This window comes from Sorghum bicolor, chromosome 5 (genome assembly GCF_000003195.3).
Source record: "Sorghum bicolor cultivar BTx623 chromosome 5, Sorghum_bicolor_NCBIv3, whole genome shotgun sequence".
Lineage (NCBI taxonomy): Eukaryota > Viridiplantae > Streptophyta > Magnoliopsida > Poales > Poaceae > Sorghum > Sorghum bicolor.
The window spans coordinates 66,726,504-66,753,075 of NC_012874.2; the positions used below are offsets into that span (position 1 = coordinate 66,726,504).

A 26,572-nucleotide genomic window follows, 5' to 3' on the forward strand; every position below is an offset into this window, starting at 1 on the left:
GCTTCACTCCCAGGGTTCTACTCAAGCGCCCAATGAGCAAAGTCCTCAAGACGGTGGGTGGAGCGACCATGTCAATCCGTGCCAACCTCCAGGCGATTCATGGGGCAGACGAGATGGATTCGGATGGTGAACTTGTAGTTAACTACTAATTTTTGACCTTGTTGCACCAGTAAATTTTTGATGTAATAGGGCCAAAATTGATGCGATAGCTTGGTATCACATCAATTTTGCATTTGATGCGAGCCGATGCAATAACTCTAGATGCAATAGCCTTGTCGCATCGGTTTGTTGTGACCGATGCAAGAGCTAGCTATTGCATCAGCCATCCATTGTCTCTTGCATCAAAATAAAGAGATGCAAAAGGGTTATCGCATCAAAATTCTTTTGATGCAAGGTCACTATTGCATTGACCATGGATGTCTCTTGCATCAAGAAAGAGTGATGCAAAAAGGTTATTGCATCAAAATCATGTAGATGTAATATATCTACCTAAGGTGCTGCATGTCAAGCCGAGCTTTCTCACTATCCTTACTTTTACCTTCTATGTCTAGCAAAGTGCCCAGTATGCTCTCACATATATTTTTCTCAATATGCATCACATCTAAATTGTGCCTAATAAGCAAATCTTTCCAGTAAGGAAGCTGAAAAAAGATACTCTTCTTCCTCCAGTTGTGCCATCTTTGTTCTTCATCATGCTGCTTCCTTTTTCTTGACTTATTAGGACCAAAGTTGGCTTGCTCAAAACTTTCATACTGTTGCAACACTTGTTTTCCAGTAAGTGGTTTTAGAGACTCCCTATTTTCCATCTTGTTATTGAAGCTGACTTTGTTTCTGCGCCACTTGTGTTCTGAAGGCAAAAAGCGGTGATGCCCCATGTAACAATGCTTCTTCCCATACTTCAACCATAAGTAGTCGGTATCCTTATGGAAGTATGGACATGCAAACTTGCCTTTTGTACTCCATCCAGAAAGCATCGCATATGCTGGAAAGTCATTAATTGTCCATAATAGATGTTCATGCAAATCAAAATTATTTTTTGCTTTTGCATCCCAGGTTCGAACACCCTCTTCCCAGAGAACTTTGAGCTCATCAATTAGAGGCTGCAAATATACATCAATGCTAACACCAGGAGATCTCGCTCCAGGTATCATCATCGACATCATCCAATATTGTTGTTTCAAACACAGCCACGGTGGAAGGTTGTAAGGAATTTAGATCACAGGCCAACAACTGTATGAAACGTTCAACATACCAAATGGATTGAATCCATTAGATGCTAGACCAAGCCTGACATTACGAGGATCAAATGCAAACCATTTATATGTTTTATCCACATGCTTCCAAGGCAAGGAGTTCACCGGATGTCGCATTTTCCCATCATCCACCAATTCTTCCTTATGCCAACGCATATATGATGCTCTGGTCTCTGACATATATAATCTTTGGAGCCGTGGAATTAGTGGAAAGTACCGTAGAATTTTACGTGGCGCACGCTTCTTTGATCCAGAACTACTACCAATAGCCTCTACATTTTCAGACTCCTTCCACCTTGACTCACCACATTTTGGGCATGTATCCAGGTCCGCATATGCCTCTCCTCTAAATAACACACAATCATTATAACAGGCATCTATCTTTTCATAGTTTAGACCAAGATCTCTGACAACCTTGCGTATTTTATCCATACTATCTGGGAGACAGTGCCCATCAGGAAGAATAAGCAAAAACAAATGAAGTACAAACTCCAAGCAAGCATTGCTACAACCAAATATGCACTTAAGTTGAAACATTTTGACAATGAAAGACACCTTGGTAGCTTCCTTGCAGCCTGGAAACAACTCCTTCTTGGCCTCTTGTAACAACTGAAAGAATTTGTTTGCCTTCTCATTTGGTTGCTCCTCATTGATTTATCCATGTATAGCACCTCTGATCAATGATTTTAACAACTGTTGGGAACCAGCCCTGTCACTTGTATCCCCATCATCATCGACGTCAATAGCTGAACCTTCACATATACTTTCTTGCTCTCGGATGAAGCTTTCATCAAAACCTTTACGAAGCAAATGCTTTAGAACCTCCGACCGTTTTCTATATGACACAGAACGACATGCTGAACATGGACATGGTGCTGTCCCACCTTTACGGCTGCCTCCAAAGGTGCTATCGTTAATCTTTGTTGCCACTCTACAGTTGTCTTATCCAACCGCATCCAACTACTACCCTGATGTGACATACTATTTCGTATGCCTAAAAATCACACACAAAAATGACAACTTAAAATTTCTAGTTTATTTGGTAATTGAGCTGAAATTGCTAAGAAAATACTATTGTACACATAAAACTAAATAGAAGTAGTGTATTGGCTTCTTCCATCTATACAATCAAATTGAAATATAATACTGAATATAAATTGAGTAGATGAGAAACTAAGAAAGAAAAATATACTGGTATTCAGTGGCGGATAACAGTTCTCTTTTCTAAGCCCTAGACAAATATTTCTTAGGTAAAATTGCACAATTCAAAGACCTAAAAATATATCTATATTAGTTTGTATAATCAATCACCTAATAATAATCAAACAAAACAAGAAGATGCACGTACGTACTGCAGTCAAATGGAACTTCGATCGTAGGCGTTCTGCATCCCTGGAATTAGCATACTGGAATGCAATTTGGGGACGAAGCGTTATGGGTGATGGATTGATGCTTAGCCAGGACGTGTCCCAAAGCGCACTAGATCATCGAAGTTGGATCCTGGGCGGCGGCGCGAGCGCGATGTAGGAACAGAGCCCTGGCGGCGGATGTGGTGTTCCTTTTCTCTACGTACAACTAAGCTAGTTGGATACAGACTCAACTTGTTTGACCTGACGCATCTGGCTTTGGCTAACCCAGAGTCTGATTCTAACCAAGCACGTCCAGGCCAATCTAAGGCCCAATTTGTTTCGGGCCATTTTTTAACACCTATCTCATCGAATATTTAGACATATACATGGAGTATTAAATATAGACTATTTACAAAACTAAAACTACAGCTAGAGAATAATTTATGACATTAATTTTTAGACCTAATTAGTCCATGATTGGACACTAATTGCTATAGTTACAAATTTGTTATAGTATCTGCTAAACTTTAGCACCTTCAACCAAACATCCCCTAACTAGGACTCTATATCGACATATACATGAATATGCGACTAAATAATACTATAAATGTACTAATAATTAGCTTAGATAGCTAACGAACTTGTGGGCCAATGACAATGTACCACATCAAAACAATCTTGAATCGATACAATAAAATTTATATATTGCATCAAAGATTAGCACTATCAATTCGTTGCAATAGTACTTCCTAATTGCACCCATCTTAGTGGTGGAATACCACCTACATATTGTATCAAAAATCAATTGTAATGCAGCCAAATTTATGTGATGCAATAATTGGTACCTAATGCATCTCTTCTTGGAAATCGGTGCGATAGATCTTACCTATTGCATTGACATGAATTACTATCGCATCGAATGCCTTTTTGATGCAATGAAGACCACATATTGCATCAGATTTGCTAAATTGATGCAATAGCACCCACATATTGCATCAAATTCGTGTTTGATGCAAAGCAAAGAGATGCGATAGGGTCAAAAATTAGTAGTGGGTTTGTTCATGGAATTTGTCGTTTTATCGGATGTGTTGTTGAACTTGTGGTTTCCTCAGACTTGTGATGGACTTGGTGATGAACATGTGTTTATGTATGTGACATGTACGTTATATGTATGTGAGAGATTTGGTATATCGTGGTTATTGTGGCAAGTGTGTGATATATTGTGATATTTGTGTGCTATGTGTGATTAATGTAAGCTGTGCTATGATACATGTGGTTGCAAAAGCAAAAAACAAAAAAAACCTGAAAAGGGGATTTGCTGTGTGCTAGAGCCATAACACACGGCAAAGACCAATCTTTGTCGTGTGCTATGACCATAGCACACGGCAAACCCGCCTACCAGGCCGCCTAGTCCATACCTAGGAAGGGGGTTTGCCGTGTGCCCATCCTGACACATGGCAAACATTGAGACTTTGCCGTGTGCCTGCATGGTAGCACACGGCAAAGATTCAATGTTTGCCGTGTGCCACAGTGAAGGCACACGACAAACCCTCTTTTCAGAAAAAAATAAAAAATTCTTTATAATTTTTTCCGTGTGCCCACTCTAGCTCACGGCAAAGGTTTACCGTGTGCAACACACGGCAAACGATGCCGTCAAACCGTCCCCCCCGTTTCACGCCGTCCATCACCTTTTTTTTTTGCCGTGTGTCAGGGTTGTCTCACGGCAAAACTTCGCCGTGTGCCCACAATTTGGCCGTGAGTAAAGGTAAGGTTTACCGTGGGAGAATTTGCCGTGTGTTCTTCGCCGTGAGCAACACACGGCAAAGCCTTCGCCGTGAGCGATTTGGGCTTTGCCGTGTGCCCCAGGCACACGGCAAAGCCCCCCAATCTGGTAGTGACGATGATGCAGGTATTTCAATCCGCCTGGATTTGCTGCATCAATCTTTAAATTAACTAGGAGAATACTCCGCACGTTGCTGCGGAGATTTCAGATAATTTAAAAGAAATTAGACTATTTATACTTATAGTTATATAGATAAAACTATCTTAAATTAATTTTGATGAATGGTTTGGCTAGCCAACTAAATGCATGTTAGTGGATAAAGAGATAACTATCATAATTATATGTGCTAATTGACTATAATTGCAAGTTCTAGTGGATTGTTGATGTGGATAGCTTGCATGTTGAGAGAATTCTCTAGTGGGGTTTAGCTTTATAAGAGTACTAGGTGAATTCGCCGCGCGTTGCTGCGGGATTTTTTTAAAAATAAATCACTATATACATAACATTACTATATGATATTCAATCTCTATTATGTATGTATACATATAAATTTGACTTGCATGTATTTTATTGTATTAGATCTAGTAAAAAATTGCTAAGCTAATAGAACAAAAACTAATATTTGGTTACATTATAGAGAAATTAATTGGTGATGAAACAAATAGTGTATGTATATGACTTGTATGTTAATAGATTAAAGATTTAAAGCATTTCACATGATATAGATGATATGGTCATTTTTTGTAATTAATATGGAATGACATGGACTTAGTGGAGAATGATGTGGACATCTTCTATGAAGAGATAGAATATTTAGTGGATCACTTAGTGCGGAATGATGTGGACACATTGCATGAAGAGAGAATTCATATAGTGGAGTTTAACTTTATAAGAGTTATAGATAAGATTTTTAGATGCAACATCCGCAGAGCGGTTGATAAATTGATTGTTTCTACCTGAAACCACATAAATACGATGCGACCGATGACTGTTTACTCTGTCTGTAGTTAGCGAAGAAACATCGAGCAGACATCAACTCAAAAAAGCCCCAAAAGCTGCCTACGAAATGGTCTGTCAGCCCAAAGAAGAAGGGGGACTTAGAATCTCCTATTGAAGAATCTCAATAAATTCTTTAACAGAAAAGACATTCCTTGGGTATCATTAGTATGGGAGAAGCTCTATCCGAGATATATTGAAACTACTTGACAGCTACAAGTCCTTCTCTTTGGTACAATTGCAGAAGGTCAAACATGCTTCTTTTGCCTCGACAAATGGAGACAACCTATTCTCAAGGATCAGTACCCTGAGCTATACTCCTTTGCAAGGAACAAATCGATAACAGTGGCCAATTTCTATTCCCAACAATCTTTGGATGCACTAGTCAATTTACCTCTCTCAGTTGAAGCCTTTCAACAATGGCAGAATGTTCAAATCCTCAGAGATGAGCAGGCCCTCTCAGATCAATGTGATGTCTGGACATGTGATTGGGGCCAATTCTCGGCCTCTAAAGCTTACAAATTCCTAATGGGTCATAACCAGATACCCCGAGCATTCTTTTGGCTGTGGGAAACTTTCTGTCAACCTAAGCACAAGGTCTTCTTCTGGCTCCTCATGAAGGACAGGCTAAGCACCATGAACATTCTGAGAAGGAAAAACATGAATTTAGAGTCATCAGATTGTGCCCTCTGTCAACTCAATACCGAAGAAACCATGGAACATCTCTTTTTGTCATGTCCTTTTGCTGCTGAATGTTGGTCCAAGATTGGTGTCTCAATCATTGCTCAGAATAGTATCTTTGACGCAATCCAAAATATCAAGGATCAGACTCACCCACAGTTCTTCATGGTAATGGCAATCCTTATGTCCTGGTCTATCTGGACAGCTAGAAATAATCTCATTTTCAGAGGGATTCAATAAAACCCGGTTTCGGTCAAAGCTGATTTTGACAAAGAATTGAAGATCCTTGCCCTAAGGGTCAAGACTAGATTTGCTGCAACCTTTGACTCATGGATAGAAAACCTGATGTAATTCTGCTCCTAGTTTTCTTTCTATCTTTCTTTGTTTCTTGAGGCTTCCATCTCCCTCTAGTCCGCTAGTCCTCTAGTCCCCTTTACTCCCCTAGTTTCTTTAGTTTAGTTCAGTGTGTTAGTTCTGGAGTTCTTTTGGTATTAGTTCTTAGTCTTTTCTCTCTTTCGCCTGTTTTCGTTGGACTTTGCCATCTTGGCTGTTAATAAATTCCTGTAGAGACCGCCGGTCTTTCCAGTTCTTTCAAAAAAAAACATCATGTACTCTTTGGCTTCGAAGAATTGAGGAGTTAATCTCAGAAAGGAGCAGGATAGGTTTATTATAAAAGAATCACATGTGCATTCCGGTAGGAGAATGGTTAATTATGAGCATATTATTGAAGATTTTATTTCAAAGAACACTAAGAAAATAATGTTATTCAAGTAAAGATTATGCAAGCCAAGAATTGAAAGGTACTATTCTCAATATATCGCATTTGCTCTACAGTATAGACATTATTAATTTTGTCTATATTTGGTACTTTGATTCATGCCTCACTTAGAGCTTCGTATTAGGCCTATAGATCTGATGGCACGGCCGCATTACCAAAAGGGTAGAATTTTCCTAGTGTTTTTAAGTAATAATAAAATACTAGCACTAGTCAATCACATGGGATCCTGAGACATATCTATTAGAGTACCCAGGATCGATTGGGAGACATGTAGCATGAGCCTGATGGTGATAGAAATACCAAAGTACTAATGAGCCTGATGGTGATAGAAATACCAAAGTACTAATGTGCATACACAACCAGAGTCATTCTATATATAGGAAGATAGGGGTACCAGAGTCATTACACAGCCAGAGTCATTATATATATATAAGAGAGAGAATGAGATATATAACAAGAATGATATATATAGCAATAGGAAACGAACTTCACTAGGCCACCAGCAGCACACCACTCCTCCCAAGCTCGAAATCGTATAGGATGACACTGACAGAGGCTGCTTAATTAGGCTCAGCACTCATCAGGACGAACGTGAATCTGCCGTCACAACCGGTGGGATTTCCCATGGCCATGGAAGCTCACGAAGTTGCTGCTTCATCGCGTCCTGACAGTATCCGCTAAGCATGACTTGGTAGAGACTGTTGAGGCAGTTTTTCCCAGAGAACCGCAGTGATGGATGCACGTCGACGTTGTCGCTACAGCAGAGCTTGAGGACCTCAAGATTGTTCATTGCCCAAGAGTGAAAAGTCACGGTCTGTAACCCGTGGTTTAGAGAAATCTCAAGGAGCTGGAGTGCTTTGAAACCTCCCCGGATCTGCAGATGACCATCTTGAAATTCCTCGAAAGAAATACGTAGTATTCTTAGCTTGGGTAGATCCCCGAGCACATGATCTATCTCATCTTGCGGTATGGTGGTCATATGCAGGTCCAGTTTGCTGAGCGGGTTCTGATGCACCGGTCGCAGTTTCATCCATGATGGCAACTTGTTGTCTTGATGGCCGTAAAGCTCAAGGCTGTGTAGTTTCATCGGAGATGAAGAGATTGCATCCAAACAGCCAGCTCGATTGATGTCCTTGTTGAACCACACTGACAGGGATTCCAGATGGGTCTTGTGACAAGCGATGGCAGAACAGAAGTCGTGAACGTTTTCCCGGTTCACGCCAGACACTCCAAGCTTCCGCAATTGGCTAAGCTTCCCAAGCTCTCTCAAAATAACCCGCCCGCTTGCGACGCTGACGTCGATGACACCAAGAGTGTGCAAGGCCGTCATTTTCCCAATTCCTCCGTGCAATCTCACGGCACCAACACCATTACGAGAGCCCGGAAGCAGCGGGCGACGACGCTGGCGGCGATTCATCCACTCTGGCTTCCGAAGCCGGGACATGAGCAGCAGGTTAGTAGTACCAGTTGGCCTGCTCGTTGATGACGGTGGGGCAGGGGCAAGGGCAGCTATCGTCGCTGATGATGATGTTTCTGTTGGTGGCTGTGGTTGTAAGGCCCTCTCAACAGTGGTGGTGGTGTCCTCATCCAGTTGACGCCGGGCACGAACGTATTGCAGCTTCTGTAGCTTGGTGATGCACGGTCCAAGCGTGTCGACGGAGGTGCCTCTGATGTCCAGAGACTCGAGCTGGCTGAGGCCCCCCAAGGAATCCGGCAGGTCAGTGATGTCTTTGCACCCTCTTAGGGAGAGGAACTTGAGGCGAAGTAGCACCTTGGCTATCCGATCAACGTCTTCATATTTTACACCTGTGGAACCCTCCAGGTCCAGCACCCGGAGCACTTCCATCTTGTCGGAGACGAAGAATGGCTTCCACGGACCGAACACGGTGAAAGACCGCAGCCGCGACAAGTCCAGGCTCTCGAACACAACTCTGTTTTTCCGCTCCCAGTTGCTCCACACGGAGAGGTGCTGCACTACGCCCTGTGTCTGTGTGGTTACTCTGCAATGCCTCTCGTCCAGTACAGAGACTTCCAGCGGGGATAAAATCTTGTCTTCCATTGGCCGCGAGATCATGTACTCGTGGAAGAAACCATTGACCTCGTACCGAACCTCCTGCTGCTGCATCACAATCACACTCTGGGATGCAAGCTTGTCGAAGAGCTCCCCGGCGTACTCCTCGTCTGACAAGCTATTGCTTTCAGTGTTCTTGGTGTAGCCTTCTGAGATCCACCGCCTCACCAAACGCTTCCGTCCGAAGGTTTGTCCTTGAGGAAAAATTCGGAGATACAACATGCACCGCATGAGTGATGGAGGACAAGACGAAAAGTGGGAACGCATCCAGGCGAGTAGGCCGCCTAAGCAGTAAAACTGTGGGTTGGTCTGTAATTCCTGCATGAAGTTGGTTATCAGACGCTGGCAATGCCACTCCGTTGCGCGTATATTATTATTGGGCACATGTTGCCTGCCCAAGTATCTGCCTAAAGCATCTATTACTTGGGGAAATCCTCCGCTCTTCGATAAGATAGCTTTTACATTAGGGTCCTCCAGAAACATCCTATCTTGGTTATCTTGACTTGTCCGTTCTTCCAACGAATCTTCCTTTTCAGGTTCTTCCAATAACATTCCATTTTTCTGATTTTTTAGTTCTTCAATCAAATTTCCACTATGCTGAACTGACTCCTCTTCAAATGAGTTTACACCTTTATCATATGCCTGCTCATCATATATTTCACTATTCTCACTTGTATGTACCTCGTTTAAACTTCCATTATTCTGAAATCCGTATTCATCCTGTCTGTTCGCTTCAAACAATGGCTCAAATTCCTTTTGGTTCCCATTATTCTGGGATGAGGATGACTCTCCATTGAGTAAGTGTATACTACTATTCTGAAATGCCTGTCCAGGTAAAGAATTTCCATTATTCTGGGATGACTCTCCTTCAAGTAAGTGTATACTACTACTCTGAAATGCCTGTCCAGGTAAAGAATTTCCATTATTCTGGGATGACTCTCCTTCAAATAAGTGTATACTACTATTCTGAAATGCTTGTCCAGGTAAAGAATTTCCATTATTCTGGGATGACTCTCCTTCAAGTAAGTGTATACTACTACTCTGAAATGCCTGTCCAGGTAAAGAATTTCCATTATTCTGGGATGATTCTCCATCAAGTAAGTGTATACTACTGCTCTGAAATGCCTGTCCAGGTAATGAATTTCCATTATTCTGGGATGACTCTCCTTCAAGTAAGTGTATACTACTATTCTGAAATGCCTGTCCAGGGAAAGAATTTCCATTATTCTGAAATGCATGTCCTTCTAAAGACTCCACATTGTTCTGAAATGCCTGTCCGTCAATCAAGTTCGCATTGTTCTGAAATGCCTCTCCTTGAAACGAGTTTCCATTGTTCTGGAAGGTCTCTCCTTCAAATGAGTTTGCATTATTCGGAAATGCTAGTTCTCCCCAGTCAAAAATATATTCACATGCTTGTTCAAAAAAATTTCCATTTCCCTTATCCTGAATTGCTTCCTTTTTAGGCTTGTTTCTGATTTTTTGACATTCATCATAATATGCCTGTTTTTCAAAATAAAAATCAAAATCATATCAGTTCTTCAAACATGTCTAAATCACATTAGTAATACACTAATTAACATATAATAATGATCAACGGTATAAAGTTTTGGTAGCATGCAATCTAGGACATCTAATTTGCAGTGTTGGTAAATTGTTGGTTATTGTCTATGCACTTATTAAGGAAATTTGGTGTATGCGTAATGATCTTAGTCTTGACAAAAAATGTTTTACTTCATTTATGCAGGCCAGAGGAACATATTGACTGCGTTTTTGACTTGTCCGTTCTTCCAACGAATCTTCCTTTTCAGGTTCTTCCAATAACATTCCATTTTTCTGATTTTTTAGTTCTTCAATCAAATTTCCACTATGCTGAACTGACTCCTCTTCAAATGAGTTTACACCGTTATCATATGCCTGCTCATCATATATTTCACTATTCTCACTTGCATGTACCTCGTTTAAGCTTCCATTATTCTGAAATCCGTATTCATCCTGTCTGTTCGCTTCAAACAACGGCTCAAATTCCTTTTGGTTCCCATTATTCTGGGATGAGGATGACTCTCCATTGAGTAAGTGTATACTACTATTCTGAAATGCCTGTCCAGGTAAAGAATTTCCATTATTCTGGGATGACTCTCCTTCAAGTAAGTGTATACTACTACTCTGAAATGCCTGTCCAGGTAAAGAATTTCCATTATTCTGAAATTCATGTCCTTCTAAAGACTCCACATTGTTCTGAAATGCCTGTCCGTCAATCAAGTTCGCATTGTTCTGAAATGCCTCTCCTTGAAACGAGTTTCGATTGTTCTGGAAGGTCTCTCCTTCAAATGAGTTTGCATTATTCGGAAATGCTAGTTTTCCCCAGTCAAAAATATATTCACATGCTTGTTCAAAAAAATTTCCATTTCCTTTATCCTGAATTGCTTCCTTTTTAGGCTTGTTTCTTATTTTTTGATATTCATCATAATATGCCTGTTTTTCAAAATAAAAATCAAAATCATATCAGTTCTTCAAACATGTCTAAATCACATTAGTAATACACTAATTAACATATAATAATGATCAACGGTATAAAGTTTTGGTAGCATGCAATCTAGGACATCTAATTTGCAGTGTTGGTAAATTGCTGGTTATTGTCTATGCACTTATTAAGGAAATTTGGTGTATGCGTAATGAGGCCGGTGCTGGTGGTGGCGTGGGCGGCGGCACAGGTGAGAGGGAGGGCGGTGCATGGGGGAGAAGAGAGAGATAGGGAAAGAGCTTTCACTCATCTATTACTTGATTCTTTTGTTACATATCTCCAAGTATTTGTAGTCGTTATGGGACTTGACTCCCAAGCAAACTAGAAGATCCTTATCGAACATGCATTCTCCTTTCCATCTAACAAACTTGACTCCGTAACTTAACTGACTCTTTCCAAAAACCTACTAAGACTCGATATGGTAGTTGTAGATGACGATGGCGGGACCGGCAGCGGTGGTGGCGTCCGTGGTGCCCTCCCCCTCCCTTGGGCGCGCACCTGGCTAGGGTATGTCGTGAGGCCTGGCTGGTGCGATGGACACGATGGCAGTGCCCTCTCCTTGGGCCCTAGTTAGCCCATTTTCTCCGCCGATGAGTACGGCCCGCGTTGGGCGTGTGACGGTACTCCCACCTTCTCCACTCGGCGTGTCCTTGTGCCGAATGCGGCCCACTCGTCGACATCCTCGGGTGGTAGAGCTCCTTCCAGCGAGTTGGCCTCGAAGTAACACATCATGCAACTATTGAGTGGGTTGGCGAGGATGATGTTGTTGCACATCTGGAGTGGTGCGAACTTGAAGCAGTACTGGAGGTTGCTGATCTAGCCAAAGAGGTAGTATATGATGTCGCCTATGGCAGATCTAGTACATGCGTCCTCTCATGCTGCACAAGAGAGGGTGTGGTACCAATGCCGTAATGTTGAAGCAAACCATCACTTATGGAAGAGCGATGAAGCCATGGATGTGGATGCGTCGGCAGTGATGTCATGTGGTCTAGGATTGAGCCAAAAACGAAGACATCAAAGTCGAATGCATCCGTCAAGAGGTGGTGATCATCGGAGCTCAGAAGAAGACCAAAGTTGACATCGTCAACATAGGCAAGAAGACAGCCAAAGTTGTCGAGGAAGACCACCATTGCCGTCGCTATGGGGCGTCATAGCAACCACGTGTGGCCCATGAGGATGCATGTGAGCATCCCATTGAGTTGTGCTCGCTGCGACAGAGGTATGTTTGCTCCCAATGCCAACAACTCTCGGTTAGCGGAACCTCCGCGTTGTAGAACCTACAAAAGGTTGGGGATCAATGCCGATGTTGCTGGTAAGTAGAAGTGCCCATTGAAGAAGATGAGGCCCTAATCCATGGACCATGCCTGCATGTCCTGATGCTCCATGATGGTCATAGAGACGGTGTGGAGCTCCTGCTACTTACTGATAGCCTAGCTCATGTGCGTGAAGATGATGTCATCTAGGTCATTGATGTGGTCAACACCATTGGGAACATAGGCTCTCTATGACCTGTTCATCACATTACAAGGGGTGGTGTTGAAGTCTGTGCTTTGCATACCATTGGCAGGGGTGTCAGGAGTGCGAGCAACATCATAGGCGTCTGACGACAAAGATTAGCATGGAAGGTGTGCGGATGCCAATTGTGGAAGTACTACAACTCCATGTTGGTGAAGTCCAAGATAACATGCCAAGGCTTTCTAGCCAAGGCGTGCCAAGTATGACATAAATGTCATTGCTAATGTTGAGGAGGAAGGCATCAATGTTGAAGGCGCCGTTCCCGATGCATAGTGGTACATTGAAGGACGAAGCACCACAGCATGGGACCTTGTTCCCGCTAACAACGAGTTTCGTGGTGTTGATGCTTTGCTCCTCGAGACCAATGCAGCGGGCGACATTGATGTCGATGATGTTGTGTGTCGAGCTTGAATCCATGAATACAAGGACGTCTGCGCCATTCATTACCCCCGCGAGGTACATAGGGAGGCACCTTGGACCCCAAACTAGAGCCTACCGATCATCATCATGAGGCTACTATTAGCCTCCTCTAGGTTGTAGTCATTAACGGTGGTGATGTCGAAGAGTAGCATGCATTTGTGGCCACATGCAAATGGCTCATCGCAATTGAAGCATAGGCCGGTGCGGTGTCATTTTGCCATCTCTTCACTTGTCAAACACTTGAAGGGGCGAGAAGTGGGAGCCACAACACCCATTGTTGTTGTAGTTGGCATGGTTGTTGTAGTCGTGGTCATGGTTACCTTTGGTGGAGGAAGGCGCTCTGGCTTCAAAGCCGGTGCCTTGTTGGCCTCGGTGATGACCATCAAGCGCTGCTCCCCTCGTGCGAGTGACATGACTATCTCCATGTCCTACGGGTTGAGCAGCTCGACATCCATCTTGAGCGGCCCTAGTAGTTTGGAGATGTAGATGTTAATTCGCTAGAGCTCATCTAGGTTGCCAGCAAGACCACATACGTTAGGAAGCACTTTGTGTAGTCATTAATGGTGCTTGTCTTCCTCAAGGAGGTGAGCTCGCCCAAGGGGTTGCACCGGGGTCCAAAACGTTGTTGATGCATCGAGCAAAGTATGCCTAGTCCATCACGTTGTTGTCCTATGAAAGTTTCATGTACCACTGCTATGCGGTACCTATTAGATGGTAAGAGGTGTACCATGTTTTCTCACTCTCGAGGGTCCACTTATCCATGAAGAATTGCTTGCACCAGTTGAGCCATGGGAGGGGATCCTCCTTGTCGTCGTACATGGTGAAGGCAAGCTAGAGAGGGCAGATTTTCATTACAGAGAAAGTGCTTGGCACCGCTCCCAATGGTTGGATCTCCGGTTTGGGCTTCTCCTTGCAGAAGAGCTTGTCATCTAGTTTGGCAGCAATCTCTGGTATTTCCTGTGTGTTGGAGTTGTTAGTCTGCTCCTTGAGGAAGTTGTGACAAGCTTTCTTCGTTGCATCCCGGGTAGTGATTTCCAGCTTTGATGGTGAGGATTTGCTTCTCGCACTCGAGCTCCTCTGCCACCTTCAAAGGTCCTTGTTTGGTTTTAGTAATTGAGTGGCAACTTAGGTGGACTAATTGTGTTTATGTGAGATACACAGGAGATTAGTCCACAGGTGATTATGTGATGATGGAGGAGCTCATCGCATATGAGACAGGACATGGAGTCATGTGACCCAGGTGAAGAAGATCAAGATGAGACTTAGCTCAATGGACCAGTTGCAAGTGTTAAGGACAAGTTAGAGGCTTTGAAGTGAGAGACCACGAGTGACGTTGAAGCTTGAGCAAGAATTAGTGCTGATGGACCAAAGCAACAGTGTAGAGCAAGTGAGGTCAAGATCGATGAACCAATATGGTCACGTGATGATATAAAGTGGATCATATCATTTGTGATTGGTTGGTGCATGTGTCGCATCAACATTGAAGGAGATGGAATGAAATACGCAACATAAAGGTATAACCTAGGGCATTTCAATTGCACCAGTCATTGGTGTGTAGAAAAGTTTATAACCAGATTTAGGATAGATGGTCATACTATCAAGAGGGGCAAACTTGTTTGCATATAGGTCATTTATTGCCACTTGAGTGATCTAACTTTGAATACATGTTAGGATCGAGTGGTGTGGCAAGTTTGAGAGGCTAACTCCTTTGGGAGAATGTTTATGAAAAGCTAACACACAAGCTTTTTATGGAACTAGAATGCCTATTTTCTAGTACTCTAGAGGCCGTGTTGAGGAGGCAAAGCCGCGAGAGTATTTCTCACTGAGAAACACTCACCAGACGCTGGCCGCAGAGGCATCAGATGCTGGCCCAGCGTCTGGTGTATTATAGCTGAGTGATGTGTTTCTAAGTAGTGCGTCAAAGCATCCGACATGTGTGTGCAGGACGCTGGCCAGGCACTATTCTCACGTCTGGTGTAGAGTGACGTCAAGAGGAACACGAGCGAGGCTTTTCGAGTTGTGAGAGTTGAGCATTGTGGCATGTCCGATGGTGTGTCGTCGGATGTGTCCGATGCATCTCTGAGAGGTTTTGAACCTCTTTGATTATCGTTCGATGCTGAGGCTCGGCATCTGGTGTGGATCATCGGAGCGTCCGATGCTACAATGTCACACGCGCACGTGAGTTAGTTGTTGGCAGTAATGGTTGATTCAAATGGCTAGTGACATGTGGCAGCGCTGCAAGCATCGGACGTTGGGGAGTGCATTCGATGCCAAGGCGTCAGAGCGTCTAACACCCCGCTTTTTTCCTAGTGAAAGGGCAATGGCTAGTTTAGTCCTTGGGGCTATAAATAGAAGTGGTGGTCAGCTTTGGCTTGTTGTTTAGTACACTAAGGCCTTGGTGTAACATCCTATATTTTTATATAAACAAAAAATACAAGCTTTTTAAAATTTTTCCTATAATCATGAGAATCATATAGTTTCTTGGTTAAACTCGATCCTAACCCGCTAACAAATCATGGCATACATGTAGATTTGTTTGTAGGAGAGTGCTCAAGCTCGTGAGTCGGTTTTGAGTTGAGTCTAGTTTAGGGTTTGGAGTGCACAAAATTCATAGCAACTTCTTTTCAATCCTTCATGATCTCACTCATCTCCTTGATTCCTCTCATGGATCCTCTTGAATCTCTCTCATTTTCCAACGTGATACTCTTGTGAGTTGTAAAGGGAAAATCCTATCCCTCCTCCTCTTAAAATATTCCCAATCACTTTAATCTCCTCAAATTACTTGTGGAATCCTTTTAATATTTCTCCATTCATAGCAATAAAAGGGAAGGACCTCTTTTCTTTTATTTTCCCTAGCCCAACCAGCCCCACTCCCCTCAACCTTCTCTATCATGGTGGGCCCAGCAGCTGGGCAGGCTAGCTTCCCAGCGCCTCCTTTTCCCCCTGCTAGCCTACCTCACTTCTTGGCCATGCGGCCCAAGCCAAAGGCCCAGCTTGCCTCTTTTTCCTAGTCTGGCTTGCACGTACTGACTCACCATCTTTGCAGCCTAGCTCTCCCTTCCCCTCCACTGCGCGGCCGAACTCTCTACAGGTCCACTAGGCCCGTGGCTACAGCCCAATCCTCAACCCTAGGGTGCTCAGCGCCTTAGGAACCCAAGCCACCGCCATCGCTCCAGTTGGGGAACTGTGTCCACGCCTACCCCCTCAACGTCCATACCGTGAGCTCCCAGATCGAGTGTCGCATGCCCCATATAGGGCATGGACACCAAGGATGGACGGAGCCCTCAAGCCCTAGACTGACACTCCCTATAAAGGATGCTAAGTCGCTGATCCTTTGCTCCATTCCCCATAGTGCCACCACCCTCCTCTGCTCCACCTCGGCGAGCTAGAACACCATGCCTCCTCCTCGAGCACCTCGGCTTGCCCTCGGAGCCTTGACGCATGTGCGAGCCCCTGTGCTGGAGCACCTTGACCCCATCTGTGATGGCATCAGCTGTGAGCTCCTCCATTTGTGATGCAATAGCCACGACCTCCTCGACCTCAGTGTGCACCTCGTCATCCCCTTCTCCGTGTGGCCGCGGCACCATCTCCGCCACCGCTTGGCGCCCCCGTGCACCCACCCCTCCTAGCGGACAACCACGTCGAGGACCGACCTGATGTCATACCTTTGTCACCACACCCTCCGTCTCTGTCAAGCTCGTGGGCAACCCGAGCTGCTCCTTTCTCCTATATCCACGACCATCAGGCACCTTCCATGCCTCTATCATCTGTGTCGAGTGGAGGACTACAATGTCTGTCTACTGCATGATGATGCCGACTGGACACCTAGAGTCATGGCTTTGTCCTCGCCTCTGCACCCACAACACCGAGCCGGACCTTGCCATTGTCCTCATGGACATCGCTGTAGTGAGCTTCGTCTACCTCGACCTCGACACACCGCACGCAGTGACCACGGTCACCCTGCTTGCCTCGACTATGCCCTATCGGCCACGGAGAAGCACTGATGTTAGCCTGCTTTGCCTCCACTAAGCATGTCACCATGACTAGAAGGCCACCAAGACCTGGATAGCACCGGCAAGCACCTCGCAGTTGCATGCGTAGCTGGATGTGCCATCCTGAAGCCTTGACCACAAAGCTGACCTCGACACCGAGCTCTTCGTAGTGACTTCACCGTCGCGACTACACTGTCACGTGCCTTCGCCCCAAGCACGGAGCCATGTCTACTCCTTCGCTCTCCATGTCAGTCGGACCACGGTGACACCAAGAAGAGGACCGTGGCGACGACTATTTCACCTAAGCTTCCAACCAATGACCCTAAGCCGACATCTTGAACCTGATCCTCACCTCTTCTTCTATCACCAAGGTTGAAACTTTGAACTCCATCGACGCCACCCTAGACGTCTAACATAGCTCTCACTTTTACCTCTTATTTCATACTTGTTATCTACACTCGTTCATATACATCTCTATCCATGTCATGCACTTGTCACATGATCTACCTATCTATGAATGTCTATGTCGTGCCTTCGTGCCAGTCTATCTATATATCTATCTTTTTTGATGCTAAGGAAATGTGCTACTCCGAGTTGTTGTTGTGTTGGTGTTGTTGTTTGGTCGTTTGTCGAGTCATGGTTCTTGCGGTTTGTGTGTTTGTTCATGTCATTGTGGACTGTGCCTTTGAGCCGGTCAAGGGAATTGTACTACATTAAAACTTTCGGTTGTGGGATTCTTCCCACCATACGTATCTCGACCCCCTGTTTTGGTTTGCTTCATTGTGCCGTGTTCGATGCCCTCCTGAATGGTTCTAGGGCGTGGTCACCCTAGGCTTAATATTAGTGCGCTCCGTACCCGCACGTGATGAGCCTATCTTGAACTAGTCTCTAGAGATGAGCAAGGGGACAACCTTTGTGGAACAGTTAGAAGCCAACTCATTAGGTGAAGTTGATCGCCACGAGTCCACCTTGCCATGACCATCGGGCTTTACCCCATTTCTTGTGTGTTTATCCTAACCACCTCGTATGCTTGTACCACTTCAACCATAGCATTCCCTCAGACCTAGCAGTGACAACCGCATCGCTACAGGCCTTAGGAATAGCCTTCTGCCAATTTAGTTGCACAGTCATGGTGTCCTATGAGTGGGTTTGGATCGTGTAATCGTGCCTCCCCCTTCCATCCAACCATCATTCGTTCCATGGCATGTTGGTTAAAAGAGTGTAGTTTCATTCTTCTTCTCTCTTGATCTCAATCCCCGTCGATCGAGTAAGATGTGCATTGAGCCCCTATTGCTTGTTTGGTGTTTTGTTTCCAATCCCGTGATTCCTACTGTTGACGGTCCTTAAGTACTAAAATTAATAATCAAATAAACATGAAAAAGGATCAAGATGAAACAAACATCTAGAATTAGGGTTTTATCTGACAGAATTCCATGAGCTTTGGTGTTTATCTATTTCTGCAGGGGTTTATTAGAAAATATGGAGAGAAGGCCCACATGTCATGTTTACAACGAGATAATTACGTGCCGTGCAATTTTCCTTGATCTAGAAGGGTCCAGAAGCCACGGGAACGAACGGGAAGCGATTCGGGCTCGGGGGCAGGGCGCCCGCCCACCCCCCTTGGGCGCCCGCCCAGGGTTGGAGGCCAAACAGGACTCTGCTTCGGGGCAAGGCTCCACCGACCTAAAGGATCAATCTAAACCATACAATCTATGTCGGTTTGATCCAATGGCTCACGTTCACTTGAGGGGACTATAAAACCAGACCCCCTGGCCCCTGGAGGAGAGGAGGAGAAATCATTATTCAGAGGTAGCCATCAAAGTTAGGGTTTAGAGCTTCTCTCCCACAGAGAATTAGAATTAGCTACTCCCTAATCCTTCAAGTTTAGAGGTTTGATTAGATAGCAATTAGAGAAGTAGAGCACTACACTCTGGATTCGGATCTTCGGTAATAAAGATTGGTATTATTCATATCTTTCTCTAATTCTATCGTTCTAATTGCATTATGTCTTTAATTATTATGTTCTTAGTTTGCTCTAGTTCTATATTTGATATAGTTCTAATTGATAATGAGTTTATGTATAAGTTTGCAAAGCGCTTAGCTCTTGACGCGAGGGAGTTAGGTGATAGATCACATGTGAGCGTGGTGCTTAGATGTTATTTATCTGCAAATGTATCCTATTGGCCGAGTCGTGTGGTAGTTCGCGATAGTGACAGCTTCGTTGATTCTTATATAGTCCACCCTCCGTTGATAGGACAGGCAGAACCGGTATTGTGGAGTAAGTCATGCTATGCTCTGATTTACTTTATCAATGTTCCTTATACATGAATGAAGAGTCTTTTATGCTATACATGATCTTGTAGATAACTAGAGTAGATTATGACTTAGTAGTTAGTAGATAACTTAGAATCTATTCTCTAGCTAATCCGACATCACCTACATATATGAGGAGTAGTCTATTTTCTAATCGCTGTGCTCTTTATCCCATGAACTTATACTTTATTATCATTATCTTTATGGTTTACCCCCTGCTAAAGTAAGTGACTGTGTGACGAGTTTCTCATTAGTAATCATGTTCTTGCAAATTTATCTCTAGTCTATGCCTTGATAGATTTTGCCCCTTGATTTAATTCCATCTTCTTGAGATCCCTTGAGCAAAATTATAAATAACGATACCTGGAATACTTATCCTGGTGAAATGCTACAATGAGGTGTTTTATCTGTGCGCTTGCGGATAGAATAGATTATTTTCTAGAGAGCCTTTACATTTATAAATACCTTTGTACACTCTGGCGCCATGCTAGGGATGACAACCTAGTATCTAAGTGGTGTTAGCTAGTGTCAACAAGCATTTCTGGCGCCGTTGCCGGGGAACTTATAGGATATTATACGAGTCTCAGGAATAAGTCATAAAAGGGAACAAAAGGGTAATACTTAGGAAAGCCAGAAAATCAGTCAAGGTTATTCATATAAAATATTAGACTAGACTATAGAGAAATAATTGCATAAAAACAGCTACTAATTGAGAAATCATAACAAGGCACCTCTGCTTTGGCAGGTTCACCCTGTTGTTTTTCTATGTTTATATTTTTATACAGGGAATCTCAGGATTGACCTTGGGTACATTCAACTCTTCATCATCAGAACCAAAGCAATCAAGAGAAGAAGAAGCTAGCTACCAATTGCTGAAGCTATGGCACAAAAGACCTTGCAAGAATTCTCTGCTCCAAGCCTTGAGAACATTCCAACTGGTCCAAGATTTGCAGTGGAAGAAGGAATACCTGAGTTTGAGCTCAAGTCAAGCCTCATCAATTTGGTACAAGCTACACAATTCAGTGGAAAGGCACATGAAGATGCCAGTGCACACTTGCAGAATTTCTTAGAGATTGGAAACACAATCCACATCAACGGAGTTGACAAAGACGTCATACTGCTTCGCCTTTTTCCATTCTCACTAGAAGGAAAAGCGAGGAAGTGGTTCTACACTCATCAAGATAGCATCAACAACTGGACGAACTTGTCAGATGCCTTTCTATCAAAGTTTTTCCCTATAGGCAAAACAACTGCCTTAAGAGGAAATATTGTCAGTTTCCAACAGCAGAAGACAGAAACCATTTCAGAAGCATGGGAGCGTTTTCAAGGATACATTTCAGATTGTCCTCACCATGGAATGGCCACATGGTTACTTATGCAGACCTTCTATCATGGATTAACCCAGAAGGCTCGTGAGTGCCTAGATGCATCTGCTAAAGGATCATTCTTGGAGCTTACAACTGAAAAAACAGAGATAATTTTGGATAAGATAGCAGAAAACCAAAGCTGGTTCCAAGACAAAGCTCAACAATGTCATCAAACTGAAGAAATACCAGAAGAAGTAAAAGCATTATCAACTAAGATGGAAAATTTGCTTCATTGGATTGACCAGAGGGCCAAGTTCAAAGAAGATCAAAGGGCCATTGAGACAACACACAAATATCAACCAACTTCGAGTCAACCCAATAGCAAAGGTATGAATTCAGGTAATACTGTCAAACAACTTTCATTAAAAGAGATAATTGCTCAACAAACCAAAATTAATGATGAAGTTAAACAAAGGCTAGATACAAATGAATCATCTCTAAAAGATATACACAATAAAATGGATTTTCTACTAACTGCCTTTGATGAGCAAAACACTCTTAATAAAAGGGTAGAGATTAAATTAATAAAGATAGCTGCTGCATTGCCTGTTGCTACTAACCTTGAGTAGGTAAAGAATATAACTACTAGAGGAGGCAAAGCCACCAGAGATCCACCATACCCAAAAGAGAAACAAAGAACATCAGCACCAGTGCAACCAGCAGTGATAGAAGAAGAAAGCCCAGTTGAAGCAGGAGATCTGCTACAACCACCAAGAACTGGAGAAATGAGGAAAGATTTTTATGACACCAACTATTTGCCATTTCCCAGAAGAAACAGAGGACTACAGTTGGATGAGCAGTTTGGTAAGTTTGTAGAGGTCATTCAGAAATTATATGTCAACATACCTCTGCTCGATGCCATACAGGTACCTACATTTGCAAAGTACATCAGAGATATTCTTAACAAGAAGAGACCACTGCCCACCACTGAGGTTATCAAGCTGACAGAAGAATGTAGTGCGGCCATCCTCAATAAGCCACCAAAGAAGAAAGAAGATCCCGGATGTCCCACTATTGATTGCTCGATCGGAAACCAACACTTCAACAATACACTTTGTGATCTCGGAGCAAGTGTCAGTGTGATGCCAACATCAGTCTACAAAAAGCTTGATCATGCAACCTTAGAACCAACATCAATGTGCCTACAACTAGCGGATCAATCGGTTCGACACCCGTTGGGCATCGCCGAGAACATTCCAGTCAAGATCAGAGATTTCCTTGTGCCAGTAGACTTCGTAGTACTGGACATGAGTCCTGACTCAAAAGTGTCCATCATCCTTGGAAGGCCATTTCTGAGCACTGCCAATGCCCACATTGATGTCGGAAAAGGAGAAATCAAGTTCAACATAAACGGTCAAGAAGAACACTTCACATTCAAACCCAGACCAGAGAGAGACTCTACAGTGAAGGAAGTTCATGAAGAACCACTAGGAACACCATCTCCGGAGGAAGGTAACTCAGAAGATTAAAAGATTTGGAGGTCCAGCTTGGGGGACCTAAAAATCCCAAACCCTCACCGGGAGGTAAATCGGTATTTACCTGCATTATTAATTTTCTCATATTTAAATTCTTGCATAATTAATTCTTGCATTAGTCACATATATTCATAGCATGATTATAAGCCCCATATAAATAATATTCGTGGTGTGTAACAACCCATATTTATTAATTATTGTGGAGGCACAAAAATATTTTCCATTATCATTTTCATTAAGTTTTAATTCTCATAGATTTTCCTGCATTATATTTATTTATATTGATCTTCTAGAAGCATGACCCACACTCTTTGGGTCCCACATGTCATACACTTCACCTCACATACATCCCATCACATAATTTCATCCACCAATATGTTTCCACTCACTTAACATCTTTCCACCGTCCAACCACTACCAACACAATATTATTCTGCGTGAGATCAAAGCAAGGAAGCATGTGGAGGAGGCACACCCAGGATGGACACCAGGGGTGGGCGCCTGCCCACCTACCAAGGGCGCCCGCCCTGTCCCCTGCTCAGCTTATAAAAGGCCACCTCCAGCTCCCCTTCTCTTCACACAAACACTCCAGAAAACCACACAAGTTTCAGTTTCCCAAGAAGGAGCTCTTGTAGTGAAGAGAAGAGAGTAGAGAGAAAGTGGAGAGTGGAAGGGAAGGTTGGAGTTCTTTTGAGAGAGTGATTATCACCTAGCAAGTAGTGATCCCGTTGTCTAAGCGGAAGTAAAAGTTGTTTAGGGGGAGGCTCTACCAAAATAGAAATTTGTCTTGAACGATTAACCCCTGGACTACTGACACTCCGGACAGCTGACCACTAACATTTTATCTCACATTTTCCACTAGTTGTGTTTTGGCCAACTTTTGTTTGCAGGATGTTTAAGAAGGTGAAGAATGCAGGGAAGGCTCTCAAGAACATTGGTACAAGGAGTTCAGCCCGACACTCCTCACAGCCATTAGAGATGAGCGTCGACCCGACACCCACACAAGCTCCATCATCTTCATTAGGCCAGCAAGTCAAGGTCCTTCTCAAGATAGGAGACCTTGGACTGAAGACCCGAAGAGAGAAGGAAGTTCATCAGCAATTGAAGAACAAAGATTTCATTCACACCCCTACTATCGATCCAATCCTACTACGAGAAACAGGTATGGACACTGAATTCGACTTAATTTTTCAGATGATGGGTTGCACAAATTTTTGGAATATAACTGAGCTGGGTTCTCGTCTTCTCACCCTCGAATTTCTTTGCACCTTACAATATTATGAGGGGGGAATTGTTTTTCGGATGTTCAAACAGGAAATTATGTTGTCTTGGAGAGAGCTGAGCGACCATCTTGGTTTCTCTTCAAGATGCATCCTGAACATTGACTCCGATTTACCCAACTTTGAGAGACACCAGTTTTGGAGAGAAATATCTAGAGATAATTTTTATAGTCAAGCCCGAACCAGTGATATGGAACACCCTACTCTTAGAATGTTCCACAAATGGCTTGGGTACAATCTTTTCTATCGTGATGATATTAGGAAAGTAAGAGTAGGAGATTTACAACTTTTATATGCTGCTATTAGTAAAGTACCCACTTCACCTATTACACTATTAGTTTCACATTGGCTTAGTATACCTAGTCTTCAGGGACCAGTAGGATGTACATCACTTATCACTCGTCTATCCTCTAATCTTCACTTACTAGAAAACTCATCATTGGACTTCATAGAAGAATTAAGAATTTATCATGGCTATGACACATTTAGACAAGCTCGGATGTTAAAGAAAGAGGGAAATATAATGTATATGCTATATGATGATAAAGGCAAGATTCAGTTACCTAACCCGAACCTTGGCCTCTACTCTGTGCAAAACTTTTTGATTGAGATTGCAGCAACACCAGTAAACCAGAGAACTCCACAGCGAGTGGCATCTGAAAGGATAACCACTCACCGAGAACGCACTTGGTATGGAGCTGACTCTGGACCAGAAGAAGCAGCGCACCTGCATTATTGCGATTACAACCCTCGAGTCCTTCGAGACCCATGGGCTCGTCATGCGCAACCACAAGAGCCAACAGAGGAGACATGGCCAGAAAGCCAAGATCACCAGTGGACAAACCCGCCTTTTCATACGGGCAGGTACTCCACTGATCCATATGGAGCTTCAGGATCCAGACCTCCACCCCAATTTGATGCAGGACGATACTCCGACGCCTCCTACGCCTTCACGAATGACTACTATCAAGAGGCCGGTGCTTTCTTCACTCGTACCGACAACACCCTCCTCGACATCTAGAACACGCAAGCAGAACATGGAAGACTCCTGGAAGAACAACAAAAATGGAACCAGGACCATGCCGCTGCAGTGCAAGAGCTGAGACAAGATACAACAACAATGAACGACAACATCACAACCATGATGCGGTTCTGGAATATCGGATAAGACCGACGTCAACATCCAGCTTGGGGGAGTTCCTCCCCAACTTATCAAGTAAGTTTTTATTTGCTTTTCTTATTTATTCTATTCTGTCTTAGTATTTAATTTATCTTAAAAGGAAAAAATTTAGAAAACCAAATAAATATTTTCTTGCTTTAATTTACTGCACTTTATAAACATGAAAACAAAATAAAAAGAGTGTGTAGATAAGTGTGCTTTATTTTTCTGCTAAGTTTAATCTCTAGAAGAAAATAAAAAGACCAAAAAAATGCATGATGGAAATGATGAACAGTTGCTCTGTTTGCTTACTTACAAGTACCTAGCTTTTATTAGAATTCTTCCAGGAATTACTAAAACTAAAATTACTATCTTTGGAAAGCATAAAACTAAAGTCTAGAGTCTAGGTAAGAGAAAGGCATGATATAAAGTTGAGCTACTGTTTATCTTGTTTCTACTACACTAAGTTCTGGAGATTTATTTTGAAAACTTACAAATCACATGATGAGTTCCTAGCATAACAAAACTACCTACCACAGCCATACTTGCTATAACATCTTTTACTATATTTACATTGAGTTTGATCGAGCTGTGTGGACCCTTAGGAGCTTTTCATGTGGTTAAATTAAGATATTCACTTGCACACATCTACCACAGCATTCATCATTTATTAAAATTGCTAAAAAAAATATATATTTTCACTCACTGTCCCAAGTATTGTTATTCTCTCTCTAAAAAGATTCAATGCAGAACAGGCATGGGTTATGCAAAAATATGCGAGGAAATAAAAAGGGGCAAGTGCCCGGAACCTCGGAAAAGAAAGAAAAAGAGTGAGACGAGAGGTAAAAATGGACAAGTGTCCGAAGTAGAATTAGGGGTACAAAGATGCCCACTTGAGCGGAAAAAATAGACAAGTGTCCGACAGTAGAATTAGGGGTATCTACTACCCACCTGAAAAAAAAGGGAGATAGCCCATGTTCTCCCAAAGCAAAGATCAAAGAGGAGGAGAGATAGCAATATAAGGAGCAATGAGAACTAAATTTTATCACTTATGCATTTTCACAATCACTATCATTTACTCCATCACACATGCACATCTTGATTTAATTATATGCTGAGTTCCTTTGGATCCATGGCTCGATTAGACAACATATGTATGAGCTGTTTTTCACTCCTATGAGCTCCACTTAAATATTCTATTAGCTATAGGCAAGTGATATCATGGTAAGGATCCACAAATACCACATATAGAGAGACTTGAGAGAATCATTGCTGGGAACTCTGAGTTTTATTTTGAAAAAAAAACTTATGAAAAACTCTGGAACAAAGGTGAAGTATAGACAGGAGGAATAGTGCTTGGCTTAATTATTTTGTCTTTCGATTACTTAAGATTTAAGTGCAGGTACTAAACTCCATAACACTTCACTCTAATCTGGAAGAATTTTTATGTAAAAGCATGTGTGCCTGTCACGGAAGAAAACATCGAAGCAACTCCTGATCCGTCTGAGTTTAGCTGTTTGCTCAGGGACGAGCAAAGGGTAAGCTTAGGGGAGTTTGTTGACGGTCCTTAAGTACTAAAATTAATAATCAAATAAACATGAAAAAGGATCAAGATGAAA

General features: G+C 43.0%; 1 protein-coding gene across 1 annotated transcript in view; it reads right to left on the reverse strand.

Moving 5' to 3' along the window:
- Positions 7,196-26,572, reverse strand: part of LOC8074395 — a 54,894-nt gene continuing 35,517 nt past the window's right edge. Inside the window, exons 3-4 of the mRNA XM_002451063.2 lie at positions 10,643-11,383; positions 7,196-10,411 (exon numbers count right to left, since the gene is read on the reverse strand). Coding sequence (XP_002451108.2) covers positions 7,421-10,411; positions 10,643-11,383 — 3,732 coding nt within the window. The 3' untranslated portion in view covers positions 7,196-7,420. The remainder of the gene's footprint in view (positions 10,412-10,642; positions 11,384-26,572) is intronic.